This window comes from Lutra lutra, chromosome 14 (genome assembly GCF_902655055.1).
Source record: "Lutra lutra chromosome 14, mLutLut1.2, whole genome shotgun sequence".
Classification (NCBI taxonomy): Eukaryota; Metazoa; Chordata; class Mammalia; order Carnivora; family Mustelidae; genus Lutra; species Lutra lutra.
The window spans coordinates 55,912,152-55,928,062 of record NC_062291.1 but is presented as its reverse complement, the minus strand read 5'-3'; the positions used below and the strand labels follow the sequence as shown (position 1 = coordinate 55,928,062).

The 15,911-nt window shown below is 34.9% G+C and overlaps 1 protein-coding gene across 2 annotated transcripts in view; it reads right to left on the bottom strand.

Moving 5' to 3' along the window:
• Positions 1-15,911, bottom strand: part of TBC1D12 (TBC1 domain family member 12) — a 101,337-nt gene that overhangs the window by 15,208 nt on the left and 70,218 nt on the right. For both annotated transcript variants that reach the window (XM_047702049.1, XM_047702050.1), the window contains 3 exons: positions 9,269-9,351; positions 6,122-6,239; positions 4,780-4,886 (listed from right to left, as the gene is read on the bottom strand). In XM_047702049.1, the coding sequence (XP_047558005.1) occupies positions 4,780-4,886; positions 6,122-6,239; positions 9,269-9,351 (308 nt within the window). The remainder of the gene's footprint in view (positions 1-4,779; positions 4,887-6,121; positions 6,240-9,268; positions 9,352-15,911) is intronic.

The following is a 15,911-nucleotide window of genomic DNA, read 5'->3' as shown; positions in this document are numbered from 1 at the left end:
TTCAGTATTTGGGACTTTCAAGAAAGTTACACGGTTACTCTGGAAGTTACATGGTTACTTTCTTCATTTGTAAAGTGGAGAAAAATAATACCTATTCATGGGAATACTGATGATTAAACAAGGTAATTTTCATAAAGCTCCTGACAACTTACAGACCCTCAATAAATGCTAGTGCTTGTTTTCCTGGATGAAAAATGGAGAAACTGGTTTCTCCATTAGGATACTGCTTTCTAAAGCTACGTAACCTTCAGATTTGGTCGGAGGGCCTGCATTCAAATATCTTTACTCATATCTTTCCGTTTTAAGTGCCCAGTCACTGTGAGACTACCACTTTATGCACACATATGCATGATCTTGATACAACTTCAAGAATAAAAGAAACAATGTTTTTTCCTCAATCCTCAGATTTTAATGGTCTTTACTTTCTAACCATTACTGATATTCTAAATTACACAAGAACAGAACATTTCAATGACAGATGACCAGCAAAAAACATTTCTTACAAAACACCAACATTTATATATTGCCCAAAATGCCCAGAACGTTTTTGCTTTCATTAATCTTTTTAAAAAAGTTTGTTTAAAGGCAGTACAATATGATTTTTTAAAAAATTCAAATAGTATAAAGCGGTATAGAATAAAAAGTAAATTTCCTTCCCTCAAATGTAACTATGCTTACCAGAAATCTAAAGATGAAAATATGAAGGTACAAGTATATACAGATATATCTTCCTCTTAAAAAAAAAAAAAAAAAGGTGTGGCAGCATATTATAGCACCAACCTGCATCTTGCTTTATTATATTAGAAGCTACCCCTTATTAGGAGAATAAATCTGCTTTAGTTTTCTTTTTTTAAAACAACTGCACAGTATTCCAATGTATGACTGTACCATAATAAGTATTCTTATATTGCCAAGAATCAGATCTTTATAAAAAAAAGCTGACCAGATATATTTCAAGCAGCTCTTGCTATGTTGATCTCTTCTCCCTTCTGTTCATTTTTCATTACTACTAGTCATTTAGAAAGAACATTTTTTTTAAAAAGTCAAAATTTCTCTTATTTGAATCTGTCAATAATTTGATAAAAGAGGTAGATATAATTTTGTAATTTAGATATGCAATTTTTTTTTGCAGTTATCAGGTACCAAACTGAAGGTCACAATTTCTGATTTCAAACTGACTCCAAGCCACATCCAGTCTCACTATTCTACTCAAATTTTAAAGCTGTCCTGGAAGAAGAAAGGCTCTCCGAATAAATCCTCACCTGTGGGAGCCACGGAATTGATCTACTAATAAAAATATGGTAATGCATTTTAAACATCAAAGGACATCTCTCCAGGGAAGATTTACAGTGCTTATCTACAATAAGAAGACTTGCATTTCAGTTCAATTCCATACTTGACTCCACATACCTCATTTATGTTATTCTGAATCTACAAATGTAGAATATGAAGCAGGCTTAACATGTATCTTGGACTTGAATTGGGAACTCTTTGAGATCAGTTTAAGTTTCACTTTCTCATTTTCTGACAATGATAACACTGTACATACTCTAAGCAAATTTCACTTTCGCTGTAATTTCAAATTCATTACCACAAATAACTGTTAGAGCAATCCTTTCAGATAGCTAATACTCTAACTCCATTTACAGATGAAGAAAACTAATTCTCTTAGATGTTAAGTAATTTGCCCAAGGTCACAAATCTAATGTATAGTGGAACCAAGATTTGAACCACTTAAGACTGACTTTAGAACCTTATTCCTGGACGCCTGGGTGGCTTAATTGGTTGAGCGACTGCCTTCGACTCAGGTCAGGATCCTGGAGTTCTGGGATGGAGCCCCACATCAGGCTCTATGCTCAGCAGGGGTTCTGCTTCTCCCTCTGTGCTTCCCCCTCATGCTCTCTCTTTCTCTCTCTCAAATAAATTAAAAAAAAAAAAGACTTAAAAAAAAAACCTTATTCTTATCCTCTATTCTACTTATTCTAATCCCACTATTCTATTCTTACTTTACTAACTCTTGTTCTACTATTCTCTAAGGGTTATAAATTTCATGATTAAAATCAGTAAGTAAAAGTCAAACTGTTAAGAGTCATTAAAAGGAAACAAAATTAAGTTATCAAAAGTAAGTTTACTTCAGGGTACCTGGGTGGCTCAGTCAGTTGAGTGTCAGACTCTTGAATTTGGCTCAGGTCATGATCTCACTCAGGGTTGTGAGATCATGCTGTGTATTGAGTTCCATACTCAGTGCGGAGTCTGTGAGAGTCTCTGCCTCCTCCTCTCCCCTCCTCCCTATTCTCTCTCTCTCTCGGGAAAAAAAAAAAAATCTTATTTAAAAAAAAGTAGATTTACTTCAATTGAAATTTAGCTTCCTTCCTACCACTAATAAAAAAGAACGATCACCTAGTCCATTCCTGAATACAGAACTGTTTAGTAGAGAAAATAAAAAATTACTTTCAAAGTAAATGACCTAGTTATGTTACCAACTTTATAAATTTTGAGCTTGAAAAACAACTTCATGATTGCATTATCATAAAAGGTTAATACCAACTTAACCAGTATTTTAATGCAGAAGGTATTAGGACACTTAACATTCTTGAGTCAAAGTTCTCAACAAAACTACAAACCAAATTTCAAATAGCCATCAATACTTTATCACCTCATCTATATATAAAAACGATTCTTAAGACTTAAAACAATTACTATATGTTCAACAATCCTTAATGTCAAGGGTTTTATCTGAGAATTCTGACTGTAATGTAAAAATATTTCCTTTTAATTCGTTTCAAGCACAGAGGGCAAAACAAAACTTTGTTTTATTTGGAGGAAATGGTTAGGTTAGGTAGACTTGAATCTTTTCTAACCTAAATTAAAAACTCTTTAATTCTTCCTTCCTTCCTTTATTTTTTTATAAAGTAAACTCCTACCCCCAACATGGAGCTTGAACTTACAACCCCAAGATCAAAGATCAAGAGTTGCATGTTCTATTGACTGAGCCAGGCAGGTACCCCCACTTAATTCCTCCTTTAAATTATATTTTTAAAATTAAAAAAAAAAAAAAAAAGTCTGCTTAAGGAAACATGTTTGTTATGGGATATTTGTGAAAATCAGTGTTAAAAATCATTGATAAGAGTGCCTAGGTAGCTCAGTCAGTTAAACGTCTGATTACTGAGTTTGGCTCAGGTCATAATCTCAGGATCCTGAGACTGAACCCAGCATCAGGCTCCTACTCAGCAGGGAGTCTATCTATCTTCCTCTCCCTCTGCCTCTGCTCCTCTCTCTGATCATGCTCTCTCACTCTTTCTCTCTCAAGTAAAATCTTTTTATAAAAAATCATAATCACACCATTCAAAGTTGGCATCACTTCTAAGACTAAAGATAAATATTCAGATTTTTATTATAATTCTGTCCAGTTTTTTATTTATTTTTATTTGCTACAATGAGTATCCTTGTAAAAAAGCTTTTGTACCCAATCCTGACGATTTTCTTATTCTTAGAACTAGAATAGATAGGTGAAAGATTATTTTTTGAAGCCCTTGATAAATATTTCTATATTATTATCAGTCATACCCTATGCGGATAATTTTCATTTATTTTAATCACTTTTGAGAGGTAAAAAATAGTACCCTGATGTTCTTTTAACATATGTCATTGATTTGACTATCACCAAGAAAATGATTAAATAATTTATAGTACAGCCAAACTGGAATACAGTGCAGCTACAGTATTGCATAATGTATATTTGTATGCAGTGACAAAGAGGATGTTCAAGGCAGATTATAGTGTGAAAAAAATAAGCCATGAAATAAGCTTATGGTATACATTCTTTTTTGTGGGGGGAAAAGAAAAGAAAAAGAGAAGCCTTAAACATTATCATACTTGATGCACACTTTTTTTTAACGTGTATAAAAAAAGATCTGAAAGAACATACATTAAACTTGTATTTATAGTAGGATCAAAAGCAGGAGTCTGGGTAGAAGAGTGGGAAGAAACATACAATTTGTTCCTTACTACTGCTTGAGTTTTAAAAAACTAGTATGTAAATAACATTTTTTAAGTAACAGCAACAATCTATTCACATAATTATACCAGAGTTCCTCAGTCTTCCTGTGGTGCCACTGTCTAGCACTGTCATTATCACTCAAACCTATTTAACATTTTTTATTAGTTACTACTTTACATTTTCCTCTATTTGATATCATCCTAATTTTAACTAACTTTTTTTTACTGCATCAAAACTACTTTACATTTTACTTCTATCATTTAAGATTTTAAAAAGCATAAGAAAATAAAATGTTCTTTGAGAGTCTTTCTTACTTCTTTTTCTGTTTTTTTTTTAATTTGAAATTTTCAAATAAAAATCTGAAAGGAGTGATTTGGGTAGAGATGTAGGAAAAGAAACTTCTAGCCTTCTACCAGCATTTATGTTTTTTTTTAAACAGAGGGGATACCTTCCCACCATCAGACTATTTCATTTTTCCTTTTATATACTTATACATCCACTGCTAACTAGAATCCAAGAAGTTACCTGCAGTCAAGATATTTGGATGTCAATTATACTACTGATGGTTGTCAACTAAAGGAAAACCCATAAATCTTATTTATGTAAAAAACTTACTCATTAAATCATACCAGGTTTTACAGGGAGTGGGAATGAGGCATGCTCTTAAAATGACATTAGATATGGTAATGTCTTTTTAAATGGTCAATCTAATAATCTGCCTTGTAACACTGCAGATGGCTATTTGGATGGGTGGGAGTAACTGAATATAGAATACAAACCAGGAGTGATATTTAGTTCATTTCCTACAGCTAGACTCCAAACTTTCCCACGAACACTAGGGGGCAATCCCTGCCACCACAATTCTCGAACTCTTCTCGTACTACGCCTAGAATTAAAGGGGGAGAAAAAAAGGAGAGAGTTACTTTTTATACCAAAAACACTAGTTGCATGATGGTTTACCTAGTCTGTGGCCAAGTGACTGAATGATTTTTTAAGAACATGGTTAAGTATATGATGCATTCTTTCTGTGGGGTTCACGTCTATAGGCAACAGAAACCTAAAGAATAAACAGTACTCTAAAGGAGGACAACAGTAATTTAAAGGGAGCTGCCTTCTACAACTGCCACTTATCGGCTACAATGAGAGAATCAGAAATATGTGGACAATCACATAAGAAACAGGATAAAAGGAACATAAAAATCTGTTGTCAACTCAGTACCAAAAAGAAAACCACAAAGTATTTACTAAGGATAAGGAGTCTTTGAGAGGCAGTGTTAGTCTACTGAAAAGTATAGGTTTTGGAGTCAGAGAGGCCTGAATTCAAATCTGGTTTAACTATTCATTAATTGTATTACCTTGGGCAAATTATTTAACCTTTCTGGCCTTGAGCTTCTTTATAAGATAAATGAGAATAAAGGCTGTAAGAATCAAATGTGATTACTTATGTAAAGAGCTTAATGTGCTATATGTCACACTGTACCAATATTGAACAAATTCCTTATGCATACCCTATACTAGGCTCTGCAGACTACATCTCCCTTCTACCTTCCAGTCAGTCTAGAGGGAAGATAAGCCATGTACAAAAATATTATCAGAAAATAAAAGGCAAAGTAAAGCAAGAACTACATTAGTCTCAAATTATATTGGGACATTACAGAAGGGAAAGATCATTTATAGCATATTTATAAGAAAACATTAAAAATCATTTTAATACATAACATTTAATAAATGCATCTTACAATGAATATACATATTTAATATTTTCTTTGCAAAAACCTGCTATTACATCAATAGTGCATCTTGTGACAAAAGATATGCCAAAATTAATATGGTAATTGAGGAAATTAACATTTCATGGATCAACTCCCATTTCAGATGGATATCTTCAAAGGATAGGTACAATTCTGACGAGCATAGAGGGTGGTCAGTAAGGGAGGTATTAGAGATTGAGGGATTTATAAAATTAAAGGCACAGAAATAATCATGAAATTTTTCAGACACTGATTAACAGTATCATTTAGCCAAAGCATGAGATACATGTTGGAAGTAATAAAAATGAAGAATTAGAAACACGAGATCTTTGGAGACAGACTGGAATTCAGTTAAAGTCTGCTTACTTACATTACTTCCCAATTGGGCAGTATTTCATTGATCCAAATTACCATTGCACTTGCGATATTTTCTTCCTGTTTAAATCGTTCTTTCATTATTTTTTTCCTCTTATAGGCATCTTTAATTTCTGTTTTAAACAAGCAAAAATTATTTCAATACAAAAAAGCTAGATCCTATGCCCTTCTCTTTCTACCTAAGTCTAAAAAAGAGGCATTAGAAATGACATTAGGGGTGTCTGGGTGGCTCAGTTGGTTAAGCATCCAACTCTTGGTTTCTGCCTAAGTCATTATCGTAGGGTCATGAGATCAAGCCCTACAGCCGGCTCTGTGCTCAGCAGGGAGTTTGCTTGAAATGTGCTCTCAATCCCTCTCCTTGTGCCCTTCCTCCTGCTCATGCTAAAATAAATAAATGAATCTTTTCAAAAATTCACATTAAATAACATTAAAAAATAATTTTGCCAATGGCACTATTATAGTTAAACCTTTCTACTATGACGTCTTACTTTACTAATTAGACTGAAATTTTAAAAACTGTAACATACACACAAACACAACACTCCTCTGAAAATAAGAAGTCACAATTCTGAAACAAGTGATGCCTCAAAAAGAGAAGAGATAAAATACACATATATATTATTATATAATATACACTATAATTATACATAACAGAAAATCAGAAGTCACAATTTTAAAACAAGAAATTCCTCAAAAAGAGAATATGTACATAAAATAATTATACAGAATATATATGAGAAATTATAACCATGTTTTATATTATGATATATAACATGTCATATTAATATATTTATTATATACCATTGATCATAATTATTAATGCATTAATAACAGTATACTATATGTAATGCTTTACATACGTTTATTTATAGAATATGCAATTTTAGAGCCAGTGGGGACTTCAGAGGTCAGCTAGCCAGAATGTTTACTAATTGTGCTTCACAAATGCCTCAGAAATCATTTTAAGCAGCAAGCAGGAGGCCAAGTAAGCAGCAGCTCTTTTATTTGCTGTATATTTTCAGATTCTACATATGGTTTCTATTTTTTTTTTCCTTTTTAAAGATCTATTTTATGAGAGAGCATGAGCAGGAGTTGGGGGAGAGGCAGAAGGAGAAGGAGAGAATCTCAAGCAAACTCCCCACTGAGCACAGAGCCCAAGGTTAAATCCCATAGCTCCTGAAATCATGATCCAAGCCAAAATCAAGAGTCAGAAGCTCAGCAAACTCAGGAACCCCTATATAAGGCTTCTTTGTAGAGAGTTCCACTGTTTTTAAAACAAAAAAGTGTTAATAATAATAAACAAAACCAAAAAAGGTTTTAGCCTTAATCTAGTCAACCTGACCCATGCACTTCAGACTTAAGGAAACTAACATTAGGTTTACTTACAGAGTCATATCCAGGTAGTATCAAAGAAGATTAAAGCTATTACCTTCTTTTTGGGGGGTTTCTTTTTAATTTAAATTCAATTTAATTAACATATAGCGTATTATTAGTTTCAGAGGCAGAGTTCAGTGATTCATCAGTTTTATATAATACCCAGTGCTCATTTCAACCAGTGCCCTCCTTAATGCCCATTACCCAGTTACCCCATTTTCCTACCCTCCTCCCCTCCAGCAACCCTCAATTTGTTTCCTGTGATTAACAGTGTCTTAAGGTTTGTCTCCCTGAATTCGTCTTGTTTTATACTTCCCGTGTTTCTTTCTTTTACTAAACAGAATCATGCCATATATATTGTTTTTTGATGTAAAGCTATTACCTTCTGGTTTCCCAATTTAATGTTATTTCTACCATATCATGTTGTTAGGATTATGTATTTATCAATAACTATCATAAACATTAATCAACTAGTAAAGTCAAAATTCAGAGTCAATTAAAATTTGTTGGGTATGGCAGGAATATTTCAAATTCTAGATAGTAAAATAAACCCAACCAATGTTTAAATGATTAGGGCTTTTAGAAAGATATAACTGACCTTATGGGTTTCTTATAATATTAAAAAAATTAACTTCATTTCCAAAATAGTGCCACAAAATAGAAATGTATACTATAATAGTATTCCACTAACTTAAGTCAAAGAAAAAAAATTCATTGTTAAAAGGCTTGTGCCTAAAAATATACATAGCTGTATAATATTTTCTGAAAATGTACACTGAACTAATGGTGCTTAGTAAATAAATACTGTTAAATTATCCTTACATTATACTTCTTGGTGGGAGGAGAGACAGAATAAATAAATGTGTGTATTTATATACCAAAATACACATTTATGTGCCTGTCCAAATGACACATCTGGGATTCTAGAGAGACTCTATTAAGTTACAAAAGCAAATTCTAATTTCAAATCGCATTCTCAGTCATACAGAAAGTTAAAGTGTAAAGATTATTAAATTATATTAAAAGCTTAAAAACTGTAAAGGTGAACTTCATGAAATAAATTCCTATCTCCATTCATAAGTTAAAATAATAGTAGTCTAAGGTTTATCACTGCAATTTTTTTTTTAAAGATTTTATTTATTTATTTGACAGAGAGATCACAAGTAGGCAGAGAGGCAGGCAGAGAGAGAGAGAGAGAGAGAGGAGGAAGCAGGCTCCCCGCCGAGCAGAGAGCCCGATGCGGGACTCGATCCCAGGACCCCGAGATCATGACCCGAGCCAAAGGCAGTGGCCTAATCCACTGAGCCACCCAGGCGCCCCTTATCACTGCAATTTTAAGAATTCTCAGTCTGCTGCCTTTCTCCTATTAGTTTTGTAAAAGAACTTGTAGAGAAAGTATGACTTTTTTTTTAAAGGTTTTTATTTATTTTTCAGAGAGTGAGAGCATGCACATACAAGCAGGGGGAACAGCAGGCAGAGGGAGAAGCAGGATCCCAGCTGAGCAAGGAGACCAATGCGAGACTCGATCTCAGGACCCTAGGATCATGAACTGAGCCGAAGGCAGACACTCAACCGACTGAGCCACCCAGGCATCCCTGACATTTTGTTTTTAACAACAGATTTAGTTAGAAAAATAAGAAATTATCATCATCTTAAAAACAGACTTAATCAATTTCATCATCTATCCTCCTGTTGAAATTAACCAACGGGTTAGCTTCCTAATTGACATCAATAAATTAAATATACCAATTAGGCTTCAATTTTATACCTCGTTTTTTAGCCTCAGCCACCATCTCATCATATTCTTGTCGGTGACGTAAAGCTTCCTCCACAGATTTGGCAGGTAGATTTCTGGGGGAAAAAATGTTTTAAGTCGATTTTTAAAAAATGAACTTTTAAATGTATAAACTTCTTTTTTGTAGCCAAATATAAAGAATTTCTATCTTAACCTTCTCATTTCACACCCCAAGGCAGTACAAGGTTGAAAAGAACTCTGAATTTCAGAAAAGAATCAGAATCTTGATTGCTAATATTTTACATAAATGTTACTATTTATATGTCTGACAGATACACGTTTATATATTATTTAAATGTGTTAGATTTTAGCCAACACTTCTAGGTTATCTGTCAAACCCACTTACTAGTTTTTTTAGTCAATTTTTTTTGAGGTATAATTTTCATACAATAAAATGAATGAGTAGATTTCAAGAATATAGTTTGACAAGTTTTAACAAATGTATATACTTGTGAAACCAACATATTAATCAAGATATAGAACAATTCCATAATTCTACAAAATGTCATTATGACCTCTTTGCACTCAATACTTACCCACTTCTACCTTAGGCAATCACATCTCTGATTTCTATCTCTACACATTAGTTGGTTGCCTTTTATTTATTTTTTTAAAGATTTATTTATTTGGGAGAGAGAGAGAAAGTGAGAGATGGGGGGCAGGGAGCAAAGGGACAGGGAGAGAAATCCTCAAGCAGACTCCCCATGAGTGTGGAGCCTGACATAGGGCTGGATTTCAGGACCCTGAGATCATGACCTGAGCTGAAACCAGGAGTCCACACCTAACTGACTGAGTCACCCTGGCACCCATAGTTAGTTAGTTGCCTTTTAAAGAATCTCATATAGGAAAAAAAAAAAAAATTTCATATAGATTCTTTCTCGTCTAGTTTCTTTTGCTGAGCATGCTTTTGAAATTCAGCCATGTTATTCTGCATACTAGTAATTCTTTTAATTAGTACTTAATTAGTATTTCTTTTAATTGGTGAGTAATGTTCTATTTATCCATGTGGATGAACATTTAGATTCTTTCCAGTTTAGAGCCACCACAAATAAAGCTACTATAAATATTCACTTCAAGTGTGGGCATCTGCTTTCATTTCTCTCGGGTAAATACTTAGGAGTATTATTCTTGGGTTTTATGATAAGTGCAGGTATACTTTTATAAATTGCTTTCTACTTTCAGAGTGGTTTTTTTTAAAGATTTTATTTATTTATTTGACAGAGAGAGAGAGATCACAAAAAGGCAGAGAGGGAGGCAGAGAGAAAGGGGGAAGCAGGCTCCCTGCTGAGCAGAGAGCCCAATGCAGGGCTGGATCCCAGGACCCTGAGATCATAACCTGAGCTAAAGGCAGAGGCTTAACCCACTGAGCCACCCAGGTGCCCCTACTTTCAGAGTGTTAAGATAACATTCTACCTACAAATTTGATTATCAGTTAATCACTTGCATATACTATATTTTGGCTTATAAAATTAATGGCTTCATATAGCAGGTGATTTAGATATCGACTGTACAAAAGAAGTACATTTGAATATTACCACATATCCAAATATATCGTAATAATGTCCAGTTTGAGAATTCAGGTTTTTTAATTAAAAAAATATTTTTTCAAGTAGGCTCCACACCCAGTGTGGGGCTTGAACCCATGACCCTGAGATCCAGAGTCTCATGCTTTATGGCTGAGACTGTCAGGTGACCCTCAGGGTTTTGAATTATTTTCAACAGGCCAGGATGGGCAAAGATATTGACAAACTTTCAAAACATACATTTTACCTCTTCTTCTCAAATTAGATTCCTCAGGTATGTTATAACGGGGAGGAATCACAGTTAAAACTTCTTTAGGCCATAATGGAATAAGAGGAACCAGGCTTACCCTCTTGCCTTGATTAATCAGAAAAACGAACAGAACATACTAACCATTAGTTTCTAGACACTGGACAATAGGCAGCACAGATAGTGATCCTTAATAGAAAGGAAACCAACAAGGTAACCCTACAAATGCCTAAGCACAAAGCCTGCCATTTCTAGGTCTCAGTGCTGGAGGTACCCAGAGTCCATCAATCTTGCTGAGGTGAGGAAACAAGAGTTTGGAGTTGAAGCGTCCACAGCCAGACTTTGCAGATCAGAGTACAGAGAGAGGGGAGCTACAGAGGGGTCATCTCAAATTTCTGGCTGAATACTATTTATGCATGTGTGTGATTAAATTATGGTAGCCAAGGAAAGAAATACTAGAAAGGAATAGGTAGAACATTTTTTTTTAAGATTTTATTTATTTATTTGATAGACAGAGATTACATGTAGTCAGAGAGGCAGGTAGGGAGAGAGGAGGAAGCAGGCTCCCTGCTGAGCAGAGAGCCCGATTTGGGGCTTGATCCCAGGACCCTGAGACCATGACCTGAGCCGAAGGCAGAGGCTTTAACCCACTGAGTCACTCAGGCGCCCCTAGGTAGAACATTCTGAAAGATTGCACTGGGCCAGTCAGAGTGGAAAGACCTCCTAATAGACCAAGTAGCAGATGGAATTATTAGGGTACAGCTTCATTAGTAAGGTTACTAGTTCTAAACTAAAGGCTCTTCTAGAATCACTCCTTTAACAATGATTAGATTAAAAGGGGCAATCCAATTCCAAAGAACTTTGTATGAGACTGAAGCCAAACAATATTTAAAGAAATACAAAAAGTCCAGCTATGTAAACTATGTAAACTCACAAAATTTAGTGTCCAATAAAAGTTACCAAGGAAGCAAAGAAGCAGAAAAATACAATTTATACTGAGGAAAAAAATCAATAGAGATAGTGCAGAAATATCAGATAACAGGATTATAACTCAAGGATAATACAAATGCTGTTGTAAATACACTCAAGAGGGTAGAAGACAGCAGGAACATGATAAAAACTCAAGATCCAAATCAAACACCTATAGATGAAAAGTACAATTCTTATACTGAAAAACACAAAAAAATGGGCCTGACAGCAGATTATAAACTGCAGAAAAAAAAATAAGTGAGCTTTAAGATATAATAGAAATCTTGACAAAATGAAATACAAAGAGAAAAAACATCCTCCTGAAACAGCAACATATGCTTAACTGATTCAGAAGAAAGGGGAGAGGTGGCAGACAAAAAATAGTTGAATAAAGGCAACAATTTTTCCAAAGTTGATATAAAATTACAAATGCAGACACATGAGAGTTCAATGAACCCCAAACAAAAGGAACATGAGGAAAACCATACCAAAGCACATCATCAAATTCATGAAAATCAGAGATAAAGAAAAATCTTAAAAGCACTCAGAGAGTAAAAGAATTCAGACAGCAGACCAGCACTACAAAAAGTGTTAAAAGAACAGTTAGTAGGGTGCCTGGGTGGCTCAGTCAGTTAGGCGTCTTTCTTCAGCTTAGGTCATGGTCCTGGGATCGAGCCCCACTTGTGGCTCCCTGCTCAGCAGGGAGTCTGCTTCTCTCTTTCCCTCTGCCCCTCCTCCCTGCCCATGCTCTTTCACAGGGTGCACTCTCTAATAAATAAATAAAATCTTTATTTTAAAAAAAAGGCCATTCAGTAGAAGGGGAAAATAGCAGATGGAAATCTAGTTACTCAAATCCTTAGAAGATAAAAAGGTTAAAGAAAAAAACTGTATGGTGGGATGTAATGGTTAGTTTTGTGTATCAAACTTTTTCTCTCACTCTCCCCTCACTCTCTCTCTCTTTCTAAGCCTGCTTGCCTGCCTCTGAGATGGGACATGGGTCTTCTGCCTTTGGTCTTCAACCGAAAATTACACTATCAGCTTTCCTATTTCATAGGCTTGGGACTTGACCTGGATATGGAACATCCGGTCTTTGGGTCTCCAGCTTGCTGATTACACATCTTCAGACTTCTCAGTGTCCAAATTCATGACAGCCACTTCCTTATAATAAATCTCTTACATATAGGATATATAAAAAGAAGAATCTTAATACATAGCATTTCCACTTCTCTAAAGAACACACTAAGACATGGAGTTTATAACATGTAAAGTGGAAGTATATTTCTGTAATGTTCTTATATATGTGAAATGGTACAATATCACTTGAAGGTGGTCCATGAAGGGTCAAAATATGTATTACAGAGAAAGTACTAATAAAATATTAAAAATATAGGCAATTCACCAATAATAGATTAAATTAAAAGTCAACAAAATATTTTATCCAAAAGAAGGCTAAAAATAAAAAAGCAGAATTTTGATTGCCATCCTATAATAAAGATGAATTTCTCCAACTCCTTAGCATTAAACACAGAATTGTTTCTAATAAGATTTAAACAAAAGTGTGGAATCTCTTAGAAGACTTCCTAAAAGGAGAGTTGACTCAGCTGCAAGAGACCTTTTGCTCTATCAGGTTTGTCCCAAACACAAGTGCAAGGTCAGCAAGAGAGTAAAGTCAGCTCCTGAAGATGGTGCAACAGAAAGATATGAACTTGGGTTCTTGATCCATAGAGACACCATACTAGCTCTGAATGGCCCAACTCTGGGCCATGTATATATGAGGGAATAAATCCTTGTGTGTTTAAGCCACTATTTGGGGAGACTCTTATTTGTAGTTGAATGTAATTGCTGAGTATTCTACCAGTTAAACAATAATAATGCTCTAAAGGGCAAGGACCATCACAAATCTCACCTATCTGACTCCGATGTTTAGCCCTCACACTAAATTAATTAACATTATGATTCCTAGTACTGCCTACCCTTAAATCTTACAAACTGATGTTGTCCAAAGCTGCTTCCTACCCAGATCCTAACCAATCATTAATGCCAATCCCAGCCTTAAGTCTCTCTCATTTCCTTTTGCAAACTATCTTGCCTGTGTCTCAGGATATAGTTTGGTACCACAAAGGAACAGGTTTAATGGTTTTTAAATTTCAGATGCTATTACTATACAAAGAAAGGAGAAACCTTATTTATTGTAAGAAAATGAGACCACAGAAAAAAGAGAAAGAAGATACATATATATATTATATATAATATATATATTTTATATATTTATTTATATTTATATATATAAATATATATTTAAATATACTTATATACTTATATAAATATATAGATTTGTATATTTATTATATTATTATATATATTTATATAAATACATATAATATATAATATATATATGTATGTAGTTTTTTTTTTAAAGATTTTATTTTATTTATTTGGCAGAGAGAGATCACAAGTAGGCAGAGAGGCAGACAGAGAGAGAGGAGGAAGCAGGCTCCCTGCTGAGCAGAGAGCCCGATGCGGGGTTTGATCCCAGGACTCTGAGATCAGGGCCTGAGCCGAAGGCAGAGGCTTTAACCCACTGAGCCACTCAGGCGCCATTATAAATCTAGTTTTCAAGTAAACAGTGAACTGGACTCAGTAATACTGTTTTCTCTTTTGCTCCCTCCAGCTTAGAGAGGAAGTGTTTTTTTGCATCTATTAATCTTTTGACCTCATATTCCCTTCTTTTGCTTTTCTAGTCCTTCTAACAACCTTGTAATAAATTCCTCTATTAATGTCTCTTTGTTTGAAATCACTATGTTGCTGTCATTCTTCCTGAGTGGACTCTGAACCTTTAAGATACAGAAAATTATTTGATTGGTAGCTATACTTCATCTACCTTTAGAAATTTATATTTTAGCAATAGAGAAACAGCTTAATTAAAATTTTATTTCTAGTTTTTGAACCATAAATCTACTCTTTTTAAGATTTTATTTGACAGAGAGAGAGCACAAGCAGGGGGAGAAGCAGAGGGAGAAGGAGAAGCAGACTCCCCACTGACCTGGGAGACCAACACAGGGCTCAATCCCAGGACCCTGGGGGTCATGACCAGAGCTGAAGGCAGACGCTTAACCAACTAATCCACCCAGGTGCCTGATTATAAACCTACTCTTAAGATACCTAACCATTGGAGCGCCTGGGTGGCTCAGTGGGTTAAAGCCTCTGCTTTCGGCTCAGGTCATGATCCCAGTGTCCTGGGATCGAACCCCACATCGGGCTCTCTGCTCGGCGGGGAGCCTGCTTCCCCCTCTCTCTCTGCCTGCCTCTCTGCCCACTTGTGATCTCTGTCAAATAAATAAATAAAATCTTCAAAAAAAAAAAAAAAGATACCTTACCATTTACTATTATTTTCCACCAAAGGGGCCTGATCATTCCCCTCAATTAGAATGCTGCCTGCTTCTCCTGGTGTGAATCCTAACGCTTTTTGCTTTTTGCACTTTCATTCTTTCTTGTTTTTTTTTCCACAAGTCTCAGCAAAAGACTATAGTCTAAACTTAAAAAGCACAATCTGGGGGATCTGGTCTTCTATGTATTAAGAAAGCAGAATTTATAGATCTAAATAGATCTCTTCTCTGCACAACCTCACAGTCTCTCCACATGGTGAGACCAGTACTAAAGCAATGCTAGAAATGCTCTTTTGTGCTGTTCAGAATGCAGCAGCCACTAGCCACATGTCACTACTGGGCATCTGAAATGTGTTCTAGTGTGCCTGAGGGAATGAATTTTATAATTTCTTTAATTTTAATTAATTAAATTTCAATTTAGAGAGCTATATGTGGCTAGTTGTTACCATAATGGTGATAAAATGGTCTAGACTCTAGAAAAAGAAGGAGCA